Source organism: Stomoxys calcitrans, chromosome 2, assembly GCF_963082655.1.
Source record: "Stomoxys calcitrans chromosome 2, idStoCalc2.1, whole genome shotgun sequence".
NCBI classification, from domain to species: domain Eukaryota; kingdom Metazoa; phylum Arthropoda; class Insecta; order Diptera; family Muscidae; genus Stomoxys; species Stomoxys calcitrans.
In genome coordinates this window covers 139,191,398-139,212,566 of record NC_081553.1, presented here as the reverse complement: position 1 = coordinate 139,212,566, position 21,169 = coordinate 139,191,398, and the positions used below count along the sequence as shown (strand labels likewise).

Here is a 21,169-nt window from a genome sequence, read left to right as displayed (position 1 = left end):
TTATATGTTTTTTTATTTGATACGGCCTTCAGACAAAATACTTTTTATTTCTTTTGTGTTAAGGACAAAACAAAGTGTTAAAGTTTTTTTACCTTGTGTGCTAGGGACCTTTAACATTGTTATCCCTTTTGATTCTGCTTAACTGAGTTCACTAAGGTAGAAAGTGAAGTCTACTATGTTCTTAATTAAGAAATACAAACACTAAGAACATTGTGGGTCCTAAATTTGTGTTTGTTTTATTTGAATAATAAAAAGATTAGACAAAATTGATTTTCTTAAATGGTTTTTTTTAAGGTTTATTTATCTGAAAAAAGAAAAAAATATGTTTAATAAATAGGTATTTATGTAAATCTGAGAAGGAAATCAAGGCAATATGTAAGGTAGATGGGGTAATGTAAAGTAAAGTGGGGTTTACAAATAGTGTAATGAGGATCTAAGAACCATGGAAGGTCGGGCTGGGTGTGAGGTTTCCAAGATCAATGACCTCTTTTCAATGCAAATGTCCCTTTGTGAGTTGTAAATTGTGTTTAGTCTCTTTATTGTAATTTTTGTGTTATACCTCGGGCTAGGTATTGGTGGGTTGAGAACCATCCTGAGAGCGGTTGAGTTGCTGGAGGGCCAAGCCCAGTGCCAATGTGGGGAAATAACAAAATCTATTGACTAAAAATTGTAATCGGCGAAAAATATCTCGAAAAGCAAATATAGTACCAGCCTTTAGGCGGCATTTATATTTATTATACCAACCACCGAAGGATGGGGGTATATTCATTCTGTCATTACGTTTGCAAAACATGGAAGTATCTGTTTCCGAACCTATAAAGTATATATAATTTGATCAGCGTAAAAATCTAATACGATCTAGCCATATCCGTCCGTCTGTCTGTTGAAATCACGCTACAGTCTTTAAAGTAAAGATATTGAGCTGAAACTTTGCACAGATTCTTTTTTGTCCATAAGCATGTTAAGTTCGAAGATGGGCTATATCGGACTATATCTTGATATAGCCCCCATATAGACCGATCCGCCGATTTAGGGTCTTAGGCCCAGAAAGCCACATTTATTATCCGATTTTGCTGAAATTTGGGACAGTGAGCTGTGTTAGACTTTTCGACATCCTTCTTCAATTTGGCCTAGATTAGTCCAGATTTGGATATAGCTGTCATATAGATCGATGCGTCGATTTAGGTATTAGGCCCATAAAAGCTACATTTATTACCCGATTTTGCAATAATTTGAGACTGTGAGCTGCATTAGGCCCTTCGACATCTTTGGTCAATTTGGCCTATATCGGTCCAGATTTGGATATAGCTGTGATATAGGCCGATCCGCCGATTTAGGGTCTTAGGTCCATAAAAGCCACATTTATTACCCTATTTTTGGAACAGTGAGTTGAGTGATGCCCTTCTACATCCTTCTTAAATTTGGGCCAGATCGGTTCATATTTGTATATAGCTGCCATATAGACCGATCTCTCGACTTAAGGTTTTGGGTCCGATGTCGCTGAAATCTGGGACAGTTAGTTGTGTTAGGCCCTTCAACATCTTCTTCAATTTGGATTAGATCGGTCCAGAAATGGATATAGCTGCCATATGGTGCGATTTCTCGATTTAAGGTTTTGGGACAATAAAAGGCGCATTTATTGTCCGATTTCGCCAAAATTTGGGACAGTGAGTTTTGTTAGGCTCTTCGACATTTTTCTGCAGTTTGGCCTAAATCGGTCCAGATTTGGATATAGCTGCCATATAGATCGATATCTCGATTTAAAGTCTTGGCCCAATAAAAGGCGCATTTATAATCCGATCCACTGAAATATGACACAGTGACTTATATTAGGCTTTTTGACATCCGTGTCGTATATGGTTCACATCGTTTTATTTTTAGATATAGCTACTAAAAAGATTAATGTTTTGTTATACACAATTGTGCAACAACCTGTACTTAATAGTATTTGGTTCAAATCGGAAAATATCTCGATATAGCTGCTATGGGGCATAAGGTATGCATTTTTCACCGGATTTTGACGAAAGGTGATTTACGTATATAGCCGAGGTGGTGGGCATCCAAAGTTCGGCCGGCCGAACTTAACGCCTTTTTACTTGTCTAGATTTAGCTTGTTACTTTTCTTTTATAAAACAACATATTTAGGTTTTTTATACTCGTTGACAAATTCTGGTCGCTTCTCCTTGATTGCTGTATTCAATTTGTCCAATTGTTGACAGTAAACATCCGAATTAATCGTTTGGTTCCTTGGAAGCAGCTCAAAATATACCACACCCTTCCAATCCCACCAAACAGGCAGCATAACCTTCTTTTGGTAGATATCAGCCTTTGAAGAGGTTTGAGCTGGTTCACCATGCTTGGATCGTTTTCGACTAACGTTGTTGTAAACAATCCATTTTTCATCTCCAGTTATGATTCTTTTAAAAACGGATCGAATTCATTGCATTTAAGGTGCATATCACAAGCGTTAATTCGGTTTGTTAAATAAATTTCTTTCAATACATGTGGTACCCATATTAAAATTGACGCCAAACAACCAAATGTAAACAAAATTTCGCGCACGTTTTTTTCTAAAGCAAGCTAAAAGTAACAGCTGATAACTGACAGAAGAAAGAATGCAATTACAGAGTCACAAGCCGTTGAAAAAATTTGTCAACGCCGACTATATTACTACTATATTACCGACAATTACTTTTTGAGTGTGTGTTATGAAAAAAAATCAAGCAGGCCGAGTGGTCAAGACGGATTTAAAAGAAAGGTGCATGACCATGTTAAAACGTTGAAAATATATAGCCGACAAGCCAAACAAATCGTTGATGACATTTTCATATAGTTGTGAAAATTATGCATGATATTTTAGGCGGCATTGTGAGCGTACATATCATCATGTTTCATGACAATTCAAGTGACAAAACTGTTACAATGTCCTTTATAGGGCATTCGTTTTTCGAAGAAAAAAAAATAAATAAAATTTTAAATGCCTTAATAAAAAAAATTTTGCTGACTTTTTCGTGAACACAGTTAGTTAATTCGTCGACAACAAAATTTTATGACAGACAATCTGTAAGATATAATATAATATAATATAATATAATATAATATAATATAATACAATATAATATAATATAATATAATATAATATAATATAATATAATATAATATAATATAATATAATATAATATAATATAATATAATATAATATAATATAATATAATATAATACAATATAATATAATATAATATAATATAATATAATATAATATAATATAATATAATATAATATAATATAATATAATATAATATAATATAATATAATATAATATAATATAATATAATATAATATAATATAATATAATATAATATAATATAATATAATATAATATAATATAATATAATATAATATAATATAATATAATATAATATAATATAATATAATATAATATAATATAATATAATATAATATAATATAATATAATATAATATAATATAATATAATATAATATAATATAATATAATATAATATAATATAATATAATATAATATAATATAATATAATATAATATAATATAATATAATATAATATAATATAATATAATATAATATAATATAATATAATATAATATAATATAATATAATATAATATAATATAATATAATATAATATAATATAATATAATATAATATAATATAATATAATATAATAATCATCGGAAAAATAACAGAGTGGAGCGTACTGGAAACTTACACGGCAAGCGATCACCAGTACATTATGTTCTCCTTCAATACTGGAGGGAACACAGTTAACGAGGAAAGGAGCACCAGTACACGAAAGTGGAACGTGAGCAAGCTCGACTCCTCAAAACTCCTGGCGGAAATCGACCGGCAAGCCGTGTGGTCAGAGCTGGATGAACTAGACGTTCCGTCGACAGTGGAACGGGTGATGGAAATCATAGAGTACGGATGTAAGAAATCCATGCCAAAACTCAAAAGGCCGAGGGGAAATAAAACCGCAGTGCACTGGTGGAATGATGCCATAGCTGAGCAACGAAGCAACTGCATCAAACTAAGACGCAGATACACGAGAGCTCGTCGCAGGGGCACGGCTGAGACAGAACACGCTCTTTACAAGGAGGCAAAAAAGATACTCGCTGCCGAAATAGAAAGGAGCAAGAAAGAAAAGTGGGAGGAACTAAGAGAAGATATTAACCGAAATCCTTGGGGCCTCGGATACAAAATTGTGATGGAGAAGCTCGGCACACGGAGCCCAACAGCGGTGATGGACGGGAGAACAATGGAGAATATAGTCCATACACTCTTTCCCCGACACGACCGTATAGAAGACGAAGTTAATGAAGAGCCAACGGAAAACATAAACCCGTTCACGAAAGAGGAGCTAAAGAATGCAGCCCGCAGCCTCCAGAGCAGAAAAGCCCCCGGCCCCGACGGAATACCGTCCGAGGTAATCAGGCTGATAGCCGAGAATAGACCCGAATTTCTTCTTGAAATGTTTAATCGGTGTCTAATGGCAGGTGTTTTTCCGGAAGTATGGAAGCGACAAAAGCTGGTGCTCATAAGCAAAGGCAAAGGTGATCCAATATCCCCATCCACATACAGACCACTATGTATGCTGGATACGGCCGGCAAGCTTTTGGAGAGACTACTGAAGCCACGGCTCCAGGACGCCATCATCGAGGGAGGTGGACTCTCAATGAGACAACATGGCTTCCGGGCAGGAATGTCCACGATCGGAGCCCTCAGAGATGTGGTGGAGATAGTAGAGGTGGCTAGGCAAAGGAACCACTACTCCAGGCCAATTGTCCTCTTGGCCACACTGGATGTGAAGAACGCTTTCAACAGCCTTAGATGGTCTGACGTCCTCAAATCGCTCAGAGAGGACTTTAATATCCCGGCGTACCTGATGAGAATAATGAGAAGTTACTTGAGTGACAGGGTACTTATCTATAATTCTCAAGATGGAACGAGTGAATATGAGGTCACATCAGGAGCGGCGCAGGGCTCCATACTCGGACCGGACCTCTGGAATGCCAGTTATGATGGAATACTGCGAATGGAAATGCCAGACGGAACCTTTCTAGTAGGATATGCTGATGACATTGCTGCAGTCATCACGGCAAGAGACACGGAAGGCGCTGAGCGCAAATTACGGCAGGTGATGCTAAGGGCAAGGGACTGGCTAGATTCCCATGGCCTACAACTTGCGATGCAGAAAACGGAACTACTTCTCCTAACGAGAAAAAATATCCCAGTGGAAGTGGATATGCGTATAGACGATATACTGGTGAAGACCAAGAGATCGATCAAATATCTAGGAATCCGACTAGATACAAAGCTGACCTACGCAGAGCAAATACGGCACGCGACAACAAAAGCCTCAAAGATAACGGCGCAGCTTAGTCGACTGATGGCAAACATAGGTGGGCCTCTCCCAAGCAGGCGCAGACTCCTAATGGAGACATGCAATAGCATCCTCCTCTATGGAAGCGAAATATGGGGCCAGACACTGCAGACGGCATACCGAGCGAAATCCCTGCTCTCGGCACAGAGGACGGCGGCACTTAGAGTCATATCATCCTACCGGACAGTGTCGGAGCCCGCAGCCCTTGTAATAGCCGGAATGGTTCCGATAGACCTGCAGGCCATGCAGCGCGCCAGGCTCTACACCGAGAGGTCCAACACTCAAAGAATACAGGACGGGGCCCAAATGGATCATACACAGGCCATACGAGAGGAGACTACCGAGAGATGGCAACAAAGGTGGACTAGCGAAAATCGGGCCAGATGGACGCGACGATTAATACCCGATGTACGGATATGGAAAGAAAGGAAGCACGGCGACGTCAACTATTACGTCACACAGATGTTAACAGGACATGGTTACTTCCGGAAATACCTGCATAAAATGGGCAAATGCTCCTCAAGCAAGTGTATTTATGAGGAGGTTGAAGTTGAAGACGATGTGGAGCACACTTTTTTCCACTGCGAGCGCTGGGTTGAAAGACGCAGCGAGTTGGAAGCAGCGATTGGCGACGTTACGCCTGAGACAATAGTCCAAAAAATGCTGGAGGACGAGAGAAAGTGGGAGGCGGTGAAGAGATATGCCGAACAAGTACTGCGCAGGAAGAAAGCTGACCTGGACGCAGCGGCGTAGAGTATAAATGCGGAGGTCTGGACGCAGACACAATGAAGACGAAATGGATAATCACCAGATATGGGGTCCACCTCGAAGTAATGCGAAAGCGGTTCCGAGGTGGAATTAACTCCCAGGGGTGTCACAGGGTGGGTTTTTAGCCGGTACCGTTGACTACGGAGCCCGGCATAAGGCGAGAGACGTACTCGTCACATGCGTAAAGCATTTTCCCATCCTGACCCGCAAAAAAAAAAAAAAAAAAAAAAAAAATATAATATAATATAATATAATATAATATAATATAATGTAATATAATATAATATAATATAATATAATATAATATAATATAATATAATATAATATAATATAATATAATATAATATAATATAATATAATATAATATAATATAATATAATATAATATAATATAATATAATATAATATAATATAATATAATATACTATATTATATAATATAATATAATACAATATAATATAATATAATTTAATATAATATAATATAATATAATATAATATAATATAATATAATATAATATAATATAATATAATATAATATAATATAATATAATATAATATAATATAATATAATATAATATAATATAATATAATATAATATAATATAATATAATATAATATAATATAATATAATATAATATAATATAATATAATATAATATAATATAATATAATATAATATAATATAATATAATATAATATAATATAATATAATATAATATAATATAATATAATATAATATAATATAATATAATATAATATAATATAATATAATATAATATAATATAATATAATATAATATAATATAATATAATATAATATACAAACAAGTTATTTGCGAACTGTGTCCTTAACAAACCATTTTTTTGTTTTTGGTTTTATTCAATTGCCTTTATAATTTTTCATTCTAACGATGAATTTTTTTTTTATGTTTATTTTTACAGATTATTTTTACGAAAGGAGATGCCAGAAGTTGACGACTATTTACACTATCGCATTATTGATGTATCAACAATAAAGGAGTTAGCGCGAAGATGGAATCCAAAGGTGTTAGCCGAAGCCCCCACTAAAAAGTTAGCTCATCGGAGTTTAGATGACATTAAAGATAGTATTGAAGAATTGAAATATTACCGTCATGCGTTCTTTAAGTAACTTTAATATACCAATGACTAATTGAGAGTGCCTGCCAGATAAAACTTTATTGACAGCAAGAGAACAAGGAATACCCTTAAGGTGCAAGCTACGCTCAACCAAACTTGTTATTCAAAAATGTTTACTAAAACAGCAGCTTTAGCCTCCTGAAAATGGGAAAGCAGACATTACTGCTGTTTCAACAAACATAGGACTGCTGTATTAAGGCTCTATTACACTGAATGTAGTGTGATACAAACGAAACTAACATATGGAAATTACTTATCAAAAAGCACATATAATTTTTTGTATTAGAGCATGCTCTATTCCTTCTGACAAAAACATGAAGAAATGAGCTGCTTTTGTTGTCAGTCGAATGAAAACAACCTCAAATTAAGTTGTTTTCAAAAATTTATGATTTAACCAGTTTTCTCACAACTTTAACAATTTTTACGCATAAAACAACCAGTTTTTGCTCAAATTTTTAGATTATTTTATTTTGGATTGGGTGTGATAGCAAAAATGATGAATCGCATGTAAATTGTCAATTTTGACAAATATTTTCAATTACATGTGAATACAAAAAGTGACATGTCATAAGACATCTACATGCCGTGTAATAGCGCCTTTAGCAAACATTTCTTACTGCTATTTCAACTTACAAAATCTGCTGTTTTAAGTACACAAGTCTGCTGAAAAATTTTGTATGCTTCTTTTATGGTTGCCTGTTGTTTTGATTACTTTAGGCATTTTTTAGAATTTTTTTTTTTAATTTTGATGGAAGAGATGATTTTAATTTGTGGAATATTTTTGTAAAGAAGCTACCTGATCCATCCATTGGTATACATTTCGAAATTTGGCTGAGCTAGCTCCTATTTTTTGTTTTTGCCTTTGTATCTAAATTTAAAGGAAAAAGGTTATGGAAAATATATGTACATCAGTGGTGATTATAAACAACCACTGAGTCACACATTTATATATGTATGTGTTCTATTTTTTCTACTAACATCCCCTTCATAATTAAGCAGCAGTAATTTTCAGCAAACAATAGACTTTTCAGCAGTAATGCTGCTACTCTGAAATTGCAGTACTACTGCTCTAATAGCAGAACTACTGCAGCAAAATTAACTGTTAATATTCAGCAAACTTTAAGGTTTGAGTTTAAGGTATTTGGAAGCCAACTTTTTACATAGAAACTGTTTCCAATAAAGGCAGTTAAGTAATTTCTTTAAGCATTACTCTTCTTAAGTTTACAATTGTTCTAGAAAGATGCATTACTACAATTTAATGGTGATTTCGATTGTGCAAAAAAGTAAAGCATATTTTCTTTGTTGCACTGAAATCGAAATTTTGTATTCGATTGTCCAAAAAAATGTAATGGTGTTGCCTACAGTGGAACAATTTTGCATTTTCTACACCGTGCATATGCTACGGTGGAGAATGTTGCAATTTAAAACAGCTGCTATCATTTCATAGTCACGTACACCAAAATAACTGCGTCCACTGAGTATTAAGCATATATAGTTAGGTAATCGAGAACGCTTATATAATAAGGTAAACTGATAGCCACTTTGAGCAGCATTAAATTGTGGTATTTTAACTTTGAGAACGGTGCTTTGCCAGAATGCAAACAAAGCCAATTGTTGAACACCGGTTATTGTTTCACTTTAAGGCTCTGCCTATTACCCATATCCGAAAAATGTTATTGGCCTTTACGGATGGTGATTCTACTGTCTGAAATTGACATAAAGTTTATTATAAATGAAAACTCTAATTTTTTTGCTTGTTAAGTTCGCCCCCTGAACGGAAACGTGTTCGATTGAAAATGTAAAAAGTGAAATACTATGAAAGGGTTGGGGCGACATTTGCAAAATGTTGTCCGTATGAGTGTAACCTTAGTGTAAAATTTTTGCAGAATCGAAATCAACTTAAATCAATAACCTCCAACTGTTGATATAGTTATATGTACCTGCTTTGATTAAAAATGCCCAAATTCCCATATTTAACACTTTCTCAACTCCAAACTTTCACTCCTTGTTCAAAGGTAAAGATAAGAAAACTAATGGAACTCTTGCCATAAGGCCATTCGTAGAGTGAATGTGAATATTGCACTCAATGAGATTAAACTAAATGAGATAATAAAAGAAGCTAATTTAAGGAATAGTTTAGTACAAGTGATTTTTGTTGCATAAAAATATAAGATGCAAACTGAAGAAAGTGGTGTTTGAAAAAGAGAGCTAACAGCAGAAAATGATGATAAAGAAAGAACAATAAAAATTTATTACTTCTTAATAAGCTTTGGCAAATTAAAAAGGGGAATATTCATATTGCATGTATCAATTTTTGTTGTCTGTTCATTTTAATATCGAACAAAATTGTTAAAGTAAATTGTGCAAAGTTTAAAGATATTTCTGCAGTAGCACTTTCAATTGTGTTTGTGAAACTATTGATCTATATAATAATAATTGAAAATAAAACCTATCAGGAAAAAATGTAGTGACAATACATATGCCATTTTTAGGCCCGTTGCGTTACTTTCCTTCCTTTTCAACGTAGTTAAGCGTGCTCTGAAATTTCAATTTCTTCTTCCTTCATTGTTAAGCCAGACTGTTCCGGTGTGACCTTGGTTTCGCCAAAAATAGCTTTCCCTTTTCATATTCGTTTCACCAAATAAATATTTTGGTGACCGCCAATTTACACGAAATAATTTTTTCGATGTCACATTTCGAAAAATTAAAACATATGTTTTGTCTGCAAATTCATACAATTTGCAGAAACAAAGGTAAGTAAAAGATAGAAATAAAAAAACCTGGGCTTGTAATTTGTTTTAACATTTTAGGAAATTTCGAAATGCCTGCGGCTTTCTTGCTAGCCAGCAAGATGTTTTTTAAATCTCAATTTAGCGCACACTGAAGTGATTTTTTTAACCCAAAAATTTAATGACACAAAAAACAACCCAAACGTGGTTATTCAACAGTTGTTTTGTGATTGTAAGGTGTATTTTCAGTATAAGGAGGAATTCACATTGCTTTCACCATGAAATTTTTAGTGAAATGGTTTCACAGTTTTTTGGTGAAATCTATCATACGGGTCACCTCATTTCACAAATATTTCACATAAGCCTGTGAACGAATCCAAGGTCATACCCGATTTAATATGCTTCCTATCACTCTCAGGCCGGCTTTCGCATTCTCCGGTTACAATTTATCTTATCGATATTCCTCTTATTGAAGGAATTTGTTTTTCTGAATATATGCTTATTGCTTATCCAAACTTGTTGTGGTTGTAGAAGTGTGTTGTACACTGAGGCGGCAGCCCTTGCCGATGAAGGACTCCATCGGGTCAATCCAGTACATACAATCGGTGGCCATGGGATTGATCCTAAACTTAAACCGGCAGATGGGTGTCAGTTAGTGACTTTTCGTCCCGATAAATTAAAAAAAATCACAATATTTATATAAACACATGTATTTTGTTTATCGATTGCCGCGTTATATTACGTGTGCTCGCGAACTGCTGTGAAAAATCTCCAGCATTTTGCAACCTCTTATTTACACAACCCCAAATGTTTTCGGTCTCTAACTGGCAAACCAACGATTTTCAGTAAAAATTTATGCACATTTTTGAGTACGCGAACACTCTTATTGCTGATTGCTGCGTAATACCGACATATCTTCTAAATTACCTTAAATGACATACAATACGTAAAGGTGAAGTAACATACTATGCGCGCTCATTAAAAATGCAACTCCGATAACTCAAGTCCTAGCAAAGTCGTATCCTGGTATTTATGCGTACGCTGTTTGTAGAATTTATCCTCTGCATTTGGCGTCCCACACCGTTCCTTCGACTGTCGTCGTTTGTTCGGTTCCGTCTGGAATAGTTGATCTGTTGTCTGTTGTAATTCAGCCTCTCAAGTGAAACACTGTTTTATTAGTTACTGGTACTGGCCTCTTGTCGATGTTATTGTCGTCATGTAATATGTCAGAATAAAATTGGACCAGCACACTGCTAAAAATCCCTACAAAATTTATATTGACGTGAGGCTAAAGAAGAAATGATTGTGACGTTGTAATCCTTTTTCGTGTTACCTCTGTTGTTTCGTAGCCGTGGTGAAAAAATTTGATTTTTAAGCGTTGCTAATGCAAGATATCATTTGCTTACAGGCATGTATCCCTTTCCCTCAGTTACTGACTATCCCCATTTATAGCGCTATAAATTAGAAAATGTCATAGCCCACAAAAATTAACATGATTGAACCAAAATTTCGCTCGCTCAAAACGATTCCATGAGTCTGCACTCAAAAATGCAGAAAAACTTATGTCTTTTATGAAATCTATGCTTCCATAAAAACAAATCTTAAAGTAATAACTTCCTTAATAAATATTAGAGGTGATAGGTATGATCTTGACAGTAATAGTCACACTGAAAATAACCATAACCAAACAATATATTACTGATAAAAGGTCAGGCCAAAATTATTCAAAAAAAATTAAAAAACTCGCCTTAATCGGCATTTGTCGCATCCAGTAAAAAAGCAAAAATTTCTGCTTTATCGTCTCACAAAAATATATCTTCGAACTTTAAATCATATTATCAAATAACACAGAAGCAAATTAATTCGGTTGCCATGTATGTTATGTAAAGTAGAGTTTGATAACATACCATAAACAAAAGAGAAAGGTCTAATTGTAGATACTAGGTAAGTATATGATTGGTGTATAAATGTGTAATAATGGGTATATGATTGATCTATTGGGTTGCCCAAAAAGTAATTGCGGATTTTTTAAAAGCAAATAAATGCATTTTTAATAAAACTTTAATCAAATATACTTTTTTTACACTTTTTTTCTAAAGCAAGCTAAAAGTAACAGCTGATAACTGACAGAAGAAAGAATGTAATTACAGAGTCACAAGCTGTGAAAAAATTTGCCAACGCCGACTATATGAAAAATCCGCAATAACTTTTTGGGCAACCCAATAGCTACTAAAAAAGTTCATTTATAAATCTACGTAATAATTGTGTGTGCTGATCTAGCTACTAAACAAATTTGTGCATGTATTCAAAAGTAATAATTGTGTGTATGTGCGTGGTTATAGCTACTAATCAGATGCGTGTTTAAATCCAAGTAATAATTGTGTGATGATATACATAGCTACTATTCAGATCTGTATATGAGTATGTAATCGATAACAATGTGTTATTCTTCTTCTTCATTTTTCTCTTTTTCATTCTAATATGTGCCGGGGACTAAATCGTTCCACTAGCTACTGCTAGGGGTATTTATGTTTCCTTGTACTGTACAACACACATTAAAATCCACTCGTTTAGATGTCGGTGATTTTGCTGCTGCTAAACACACGTAGCATGTAAATATTTCAATTGGTTTTAGCGCTTGTCTTGATGTCACCTCACTTACATACGAGTCCTACACTTAGACTTAGGCCTGCACGGTCTAATACATAAACAACAGCATTACTGCTTAAGGTCTTTCGATATATCAACAACAATAAATCAAAGTTTCACAATACGTATTCTCCAGTCTTGCACGACTCCAATATGCTTATGCCACAGAAAGAATATTTCTGGATGTTTGGCGTCTTCCACCGGCTTTCACAAATACGTAGCTTTTCGAAGTCTCTTCTTTCTGCACGGAAGAATTTGCTGCGGTTTTCCACGGTACACAATACCAGTAGTAACATTCAAAAGGTGTTACCAGTATTTTCTTCTTTCTTTTTTATCTCAATCTATTTGGTATTTTACTTGATTGAAAAAGCTATGCTCTAACTGATGAACTGGTGTCCTCCTTGTTGAGCTGCGTTGTGCAAATCCACGATGGTGTTGTTGCGAATTAGATGTTGCCTATTTAAATGGTGTCTAGCGAGTCGCCAAGAGGCGGTTGCATTTCAAAACCTTGTGCGTCGATGTTTTATTAAGGCTATAGTGAAATTACACATCACGTCATTGTACTTTTCTAAGGAAAACCCTTAAAAATATTACCTTATGCCTGAATATTCCGCTTCTGTTTGGATTGCATTAAAAATATCTGCACAAATACACTTTGTTTATAAGCCTGAAACACTAGCCGAACTTTGCTGCAATAAAATTGCCATGAAATCGATGATGTCTCATTATTTTATTATTTTTTTTCTTCTCCGACTCACGTCTATCTCTGGCACAAATTAGAATGAAAAAGGTCGGATGCCGCCATATCCCAAAATACTTGCAATTTGCGCAGCTGCATCTAACTTTAATAACTCTTCTTAATGAAATCTGCCCGAGCTGCATTTCTCAATATAATCCAATAAACTGTTGGCGTTCATTAATATGAAGGAGCGTTGTTACTGTCCGATAGGTCTTATTACTGTGACACAAGTTGGAAACGCCATAATAATCTATAAAATGTACATTTATACTAGCCCGGTGAATGAATTGAATGCAATTGAAATCGCTTAAGAGAAATATCGTTTTTCAGAAAATACCGCTTAAAAACTGGTATTACGTTCTTTTTTGCGGAAAAATGTCCGAAAATCGTTCTTTCGGTGGTTTGACAAGGTTACCATATTTGTTTTTTTTTTTTTTTGATTTCTTTTGCCAAAATGTTGCCATTAACATATAAAAATTAATTTGGCATCAAACAATTTATCATTATATTTCGTACTGATTGCTTGAGTTGAGTTGTTATGACAGAAATTTTTTTCCGAGTATATTTATTTATATTTAAAAAACTACTTTCTTATTTATGCATCCTCAAACTAATAACACTAACTCACACTAATAAACACTCAGTTACAATTAGAAGCTTGGCGATCGCGTTTATTTTGCGTAAGAAAATGACTTGTTGCAAATGTGTTGTTTGAAACTACCATCGCATAAGTAAAAAATTTCGACTTTTAAAAAGTATCTGGAAATGAAAAAATTGCACTAATTTTAAAATATTTGAAACATGTTTTTAATCTCGCAAATTAATGACACTTACTTTTAGAGATTGATACTGAGCATTTCTCTTTTCCAAATTAACTTATTTGGTATATCGTTAGTGCGGTGAAGCATTTTTTATTTTTTTTTTTCAAAAATAATGGATTATCATGAAAACCATTTTCTTTTTGTTATATTTTTAATTTTGCAATAATAAGTAACTTGTTTTGCTAAAATTTTTTTTTTTTTGTGGAAAATTGTGGTCGCCAATGTTTGCAGGAACTGACCCATCGGCGGTGACATTTGGTCATAAAATCAGACCTTAATTTTATATTGATTGCCAACACGCTATTTGAAAGATTCTAATCTTTCAAAGCCTCCAAAGTGTGGTTGTCTTTGCGAATATCTTAGTTTTATAGTGAACGTTTCGTCAAATCAGCTTCAGTATTTTGATGATTTTTTTTTTATTTGCGCTCATTTTGCTCTCAAACTAGTTTTGTTTTTTCAACAGGTTATTGTTTGTGTCAGTCTGTGTCAGCAAACAAACTCAAAACATTAACGGAGAACCATCTACATTCTGCTTAAATAATGTTGCTAATTTCTTCTTCGAACTTTATTAAAATTGATTGAAAATCCGTTTTTGATGGAAAAGATGTCCGGTAAAAATTGCATCCGACTATTGTCGCATATACTTATAATTTATTAGTGCTACTAAAGTTTTCCTAATTTTTTGCTATGAAATAAGAAAAGTTGGTAGAACTAAAAATCCGAAACACCAAGAGATTTCTACGTTATTGCAGTTGTAAACTTTTTTCCTTCTTTGCCCTCTAATTGATGTCAAATGACCAAGCAGCAAATGCAAATGTAATATAAAACTTGCTCTCATAGACTGCTGACTTGAATTATTTTAACACATTTCCTCACTTAAGGTGGGTATTTAGTTAGGGTTTCAGAGTGAAAATGTATTCTTTTTCCGATTACTTTTTGTAGACAACAGATTTTGAAACAAAAAAACTTTCTGATTTCATTCATTAGGAAATCAAAATTTTAATAAAAGTGTTATGTTATCAGTGATACTTTTGTAGTTTTTCGAAAAAGTAATCGTGAAAAATGTGGATAATTCACTGTGAAACACGAATTTAATGCCCACCTTTTTATAAACATGCAATTTAACTCGTCGAATTTCATTACAGATTTTCGTTCGTCATTATTCGCAAAATCTTTTCATTGTAAAAAGATTTTTTTTTGGAAGAAAATAAAAAAATCGAAAAAAGTAAATATTAAAAAGTTTTAAGTAATATTTCACTGTTCTCGAATCTACTGTCAAAACCAATAGAACTTACAAGTTTCTATTAGAAACTTCTTTCCTTAGTCACTAAGAGCTCCGTATCAATTGCCTTAAATACTGTATTGGGAATTATGGAATTCCAAAAAAAGACGAAATGGATATATTCGAAATAATTATTTTAAATTGTAAATTAATCTGAGTGATCATTTCGGAGTTTTAAAATTGTGTTTTTGAGTCCTTAAAATTCTTTACTTCATTGCTGATGTAATTCAAATTATTTATAATTAAATATTACTATGTAATTATTCTTCGGCAAAGTATTTCAGACTAACAAACAAAATATTTCATTTAAAGTAAGTTTTTATTTAAGTACTATTTTTTCACAGATAAAATTTCATTTAAAATAATATAACGAGAATTAAGGGAAAATTCATATAGAATTATGTCTTCAATGTTTGTCTTTCGGAACAATTTTTTTAAAACAAGTTTTTGGCAAGAAAATTTTATAAATATTTTGGCTTAAAGAAACCTTAAATAAGTTCATCTTTAAAACAATTACAAAAAATGTATCTTTTGAAAAAATTACATTACGATGTGGTCTTTAAAAAAATTGCATTAACCCACGAAAGACGAAAAAATAACTAAGAACAGGACTGCCTTAGAGAAACTCTAGCACGAGTTAGGAAAGAGGTACCGTAATGAAATTTGGATTGGCGTAAAGTGGACGACTGAAACCAGTTATAACTATTTTCACGTCAAGTTGTGAGTGAAAATTGGCTTGTCAAAATTCGGCAATTTTTTATATCAAACGAAAAAATTTCTCAAAATTCTTAGGAGTGAGATTCCTAGAATACGTTTTAATGTTCTGTTGCATTTGATAGTTTCTATATTTAAAAAAATAAATTCATGACAATAATCCTACTTCTTTTGATAACAGGTTCGATTTTATTCCAAAATTATTAAATTCAGCTTTCTTCGCTTAATGGTCATAAAATATTGAGAAAATGATTTTTTTGCAAAAATTTTTCATATTCAAAATATTTAAAAAAAATTGCTACATTAATATAATATATCTAGATTATAAATATATAAAATTTCATCAAAATCATACAACGGAATCGAGGATCAGCCGCAATGGGTATACATCTTGTCTTCACAAAAATTTTTTGAAATTTGAATATAGAAAAAGTATTTGGGAAATGTTGTTTGGGACAGATAAGCATAATAAAAAGTCTTAAAAAAATTTTTTAAATGCTAATTTTTTTTTGAAATTTTAGCTTTACAAAACTCGAAGTTAGGATGTTTTTAGGGAGTTTTCGCTGAAATTTAAAATTTGTCGTTCAAAAATTTAGTCTTTATAAAAGATTTTATTAAAATTTTTTATAAAGACTAAATTTTGTCTTAAAAAAAATTTAATTAAATTGTTGTCTTTAGAAAAAAATTTTATCTTTTAAAAAATAATTTCAAGGACCCGCCCCTGGCTACGTCCCTGCATGTTTCAATACAAAAAATCTAAAATTTAAATACCCATCAAAAAAAAAAAAATAACATCCTTTCTCAAACTCTATTTTTATTAACCAAACTCGCTCTATCAACGAGAAATAGTATATGAGCTCACGTAGAAGTTTTTGAGGTGTTGGGCAATGAGGTTTATTAACTGGTTATACAAACTACTATTAACCATTGCGTAGTACTTAGAAGGTTAGATTTAAGTGGCAGTCTGTTTTCGTTCACTGTGATACCACAGGGACATGGGAAGGAAGATACCTTCTATTTACTACCGTTGAACCATCCAGATCACCTTAAAAAGCCCAACAACTTGCGAATGTTGACATCCGCCAAATTAGACAAGAAATGAGAACTTAAAGTGGAACTCCTTCTGACAGCCAGTGCAGGACGTCTCCCTGGACGTCCTCACAGCTTCGGCAAAAGTCGCTTTTTGACAACCTTCAGTCTGTCAGCATGTTTTCCGATCAGACAGTGACCTGTTATGACGGACACAATAACCGAAACATCCGTTCTAGCCAGCTACAGCAAAGCTGTAGACCTCTGCAAGTCTAGGCTAGGCCACATAATTTTGGAATGCTCACAACCCGCGATGCGTAGGCACCGCACGATCAACGGGAAAGCTCCCTTAACCTCACAGCAGTGGTCGCAGAAATTTTTCTAGCCAAAATGTCCAGAGGCATTAGGTGTAGCATTAAATTCAGTGCATCAGATGGTGTCGTCCTCAGTGCGGCTGTGATGCACAAACAAACCATCCTTTAGATACGGCTCAGTATTGAACAATAGGTGGACTTTTGAAGCGCCGTCCACGAGACCACAACACCATAAAGCATTATAGGCCTAACAACTGCAGTATGGGCAGTAATGCGCTCATGCGGTTTAAACCCCCAACTTTTGCCGCTGATTGTCCGCCACTGCCGTTGCAGCTACTGCGTATGGAACTTTCCACTATCCGCAACCTGTGGACGCGTCCGGTAGCTCGAAGCTAAGCTTCTCGTGACAGCAATGAACACTTCACAGATCGGGCCTGAGTGTTCCAACTTGCGTGGTGTTCACAGCTATCCCGTGCCAGACTATATTCCTCTGTTGACCCATCTTTTTAGATCTACAGATCCCATGTGTGCCGCAATACATCTTTTAACACGTAAGTTATTAATAAACTTTCTTACGGTAGTGTTGATGCGTAGAAACTCCAGCTCTTTAATGATTGACGAGATTGTCGAGAAATGCTACCATTGTGTATTCCTTGACAGCGAGAGAACCCTCCATGTAGGCGACTAGGCCGTGAGTGGCTGTTTCTGTGGACTTGCCCTTAGCATATGCCAAGTATCTTTGCCCTAAGATATGTTTCTATCAACCTCTTTTGAGTCTTCAGCATATAGGATGACAGACTAATAGGTCGAAAACCTTTCGCACTCGTGTGGTAACGTTTTCCTGCTTTTGGAATGAAAATGACTTTTGTATCCCTCCACCCCATAGGTATATACGATATGCTGATAAAAGGAGAGTATATCTCCCTAAGCCAAGGAGCCTGGCGACTTAAAGGAGTCGAACATTTTTATCAGCTAAAGGATTTTCGACGCAGATACAATTTCCCCAATAACCTCAGACGAATGCACACCATTGACAAACTCTTCTGTCGCCACGTTGTCCGTTGAAGAGTTACCCGGGATTTGTGTATCAACGAGTAGTTCTAGTATTTCCTCACTAGACATTGTTCATACATTCTCTGACTTCTGAACTTATCCCACCGTGATAGGTCTCGGGGATAGAATCTTCCTTAGCCTAGAGGCCTCAGATGTATCATCCACGGAGCTGCGAATTCCACCCAGGATTTATTCTGAGCCTTACCCCAAATTTTTTCAAAATCGACAAATTGACAAAATTTTTTCTGCTACCGTGAAATTGGGAAAGATACTTCCACTTTTTTTCTTTCGTTGAAAAAATCATCTTTTGAAGGCTGTAATATTTTACAATTATCAACAAAAAATATAATTTGGTTTTTAATTTTCTGTAACATTTTCATCACAATTCGTAACTTATTTTTTTGGGGAATTTTAAGTTGTGGAGCGTATAACTTTAATGAGGAAAGGACAATCTATTAGTGTAGTAGATAATCTATTAGTTGTTGTTGTAGCAGTTTGTTGTGTTCTATCTTTCGTCCGCTTGATTCGGAGATCGCAGAGATCCAGGAACTCTGCGACTAAGATGGGGTGCATCAAGAGGGATCTGGGTCTGAGTCGAGTGGGTCTGGCTGGGCAGTTAAACAGGTGACGTGTATCGTGTGGTCCCTGGTCACAATCGGGACATACACCTTCGACGTCGGCATCAATCCTTGCCCTGTAGGAGTTGAGGCGGCTGCATCTGCCGGAACGTAATTGAGCCAGAACTACTCTGGTTTGCCGGGGGAGGTCAATTTCTTCAGGTGCAATGGTAGCTTTTTACCGCATCTGCTACCGTACCTACGTAAATATTGTCTAGACCTGTTTAATCTAGAGTAGCGCTGAACTTCACGCTCTAGATCATGTAGATCTACCTTAAGGCTTATGTATGGTGGATATTTATCCACAAGATGATGATTTGAATGGTCTCTGCGATAACAGCCCAAAGGGTATTGCTCAGACAGCATGTAGTTAAGTCTTCGCACTAGTAGGATCTTTGTCTCCTGGTGGAGGTAGTCCATATGAGAACTGAGGAGACAGCCCGTCGCAGTTCGGAAGGCAGCATTCTGACAGATCTGAATATTATTCCACTGCTGACGAGACCACACTGGCGCTGCATAACTTACCACAGACCGGCCAATTGCTTTATACGTGGTCAACATGGTTTATTTGTCTGCACCTCAAGTTCTGCCGGCAAGTGACTTGAGGACCTTGTTTCTACTTTTGACTTTATCGCAAATTGCTGCAGCATGTGTGTAGAATGTGTAAGAGCTGTCAAATGTGACGCCAAGAATTGTCGGAATCATTTCTCCATCGACCATCACAGTCAGCTCAGGAATCACCTCACCCCTATTTTATTTATTCATTCAGAACATGTTACAACAACCCACAAATATGGCCCTTCTACCCAGATATTGGAGGTGGGTGCACCGATTTCAGCGAAATTTTGTATGCCACATTATGATACCCCAAAAACAAGAAATTGGCATAAAATTTTGAGGTCAAATAACCTGGGGGGACACCCCATACCAAAACCCACCTGAGCGGACATGTTTACCGATTGGGACAATATGGATGTTGCATAAAAATGTCATCCTTAGTGTCCAGGGGGTATAACATGAAACGTCTATGAGAGTTGATTACGAATCTGATATACACCTTTGGGACAGTGTCTGGGACCGGCCCACCCACCTAATACGCTTCAATAAGAGGTGTAGTTCGATCGCGATAATATGGGAATTAAACGAAAGGTCTACGACAGTAGAATTCGCATCTACTGTTGACATAAGGAATCCAGTATCTGGGTCAAGTCCCGCCGTCGTGCCGTCCAACCAGACATATAGATATCGACATTAAAGGACTCAAATAAATTGTCTTTTGGGTCTTAGCGTCGGGGGGACCGACTCTCTCCTCCCAATAGAAACAACACCAAACTGTTATTTAGGACGACCGAGAATATATTGTATTCATACGGTAGGACGTGTCAGAGGGCAATCGCCCTCCCCAATCCTGTCGAAAAAAAGTATTTAGAAATAATAGATGAAGGCCGATCAGGATAGTAAAGGAAAACAAAAAAAGTTCTTTGGTTCTTTCAAATTGGGATAGACACAGAAGAACCTGCGGATCTTTGAAAATGTAGTATACCAAGTGGTAGCTTTGAAATGTGATTTTGAATGTGGATAACCAATACAAACAATTTAAAAGGCGCTAAGTTCCAGGCCGTATTTTCATACTCACCACCTCCTATATATATGTCATAATCCGGTGAAAAATACATAATCTATTCCCCCATAGCAGCTATATCAAAATATGGCCCGATTCGGACCAAATTCGGCACGAACATTTAGTGGTCTATTAAGTACAAGTCATTGTTCAATTTTATGGACTCAAAACCTTAAATCGAGAGATGGGTCTATATGGCAGCTATATTCAAATCTGGACCGATCTAGGCCAAATTGCAGAAAGATATCGACAACTCACTGTC

General features: G+C 35.1%; 1 protein-coding gene and 1 long non-coding RNA gene across 3 annotated transcripts in view; one reads left to right on the top strand and one right to left on the bottom strand.

Annotated features, from left to right (window-relative positions):
• The window catches only part of LOC106091964 (probable oligoribonuclease), a 44,372-nt gene extending 36,086 nt beyond the window's left edge, over nucleotides 1–8,286 (top strand). Inside the window, exon 2 of the mRNA XM_059362125.1 lies at nucleotides 7,124–8,286. Within this exon, the coding sequence (XP_059218108.1) occupies nucleotides 7,124–7,331 (208 nt within the window). The 3' untranslated portion in view covers nucleotides 7,332–8,286. The remainder of the gene's footprint in view (nucleotides 1–7,123) is intronic.
• A 1,330-nt stretch (nucleotides 8,287–9,616) lies between these two features.
• Nucleotides 9,617–13,563, bottom strand: LOC106085567 (uncharacterized). Of its 2 annotated transcripts, none has more exons than XR_009396970.1 (3): nucleotides 13,312–13,524; nucleotides 10,120–13,249; nucleotides 9,617–10,061 (listed from the first exon to the last, which is right to left on the bottom strand). It is a non-coding gene; the product is annotated as an uncharacterized LOC106085567 (long non-coding RNA). The 2 variants fall into 2 exon arrangements; XR_001220974.2 differs by lacking the exon at nucleotides 9,617–10,061 and having other exon boundaries at nucleotides 11,927–13,249; nucleotides 13,312–13,406; nucleotides 13,476–13,563.
• Between the last annotated feature and the right edge of the window lie 7,606 nt (nucleotides 13,564–21,169).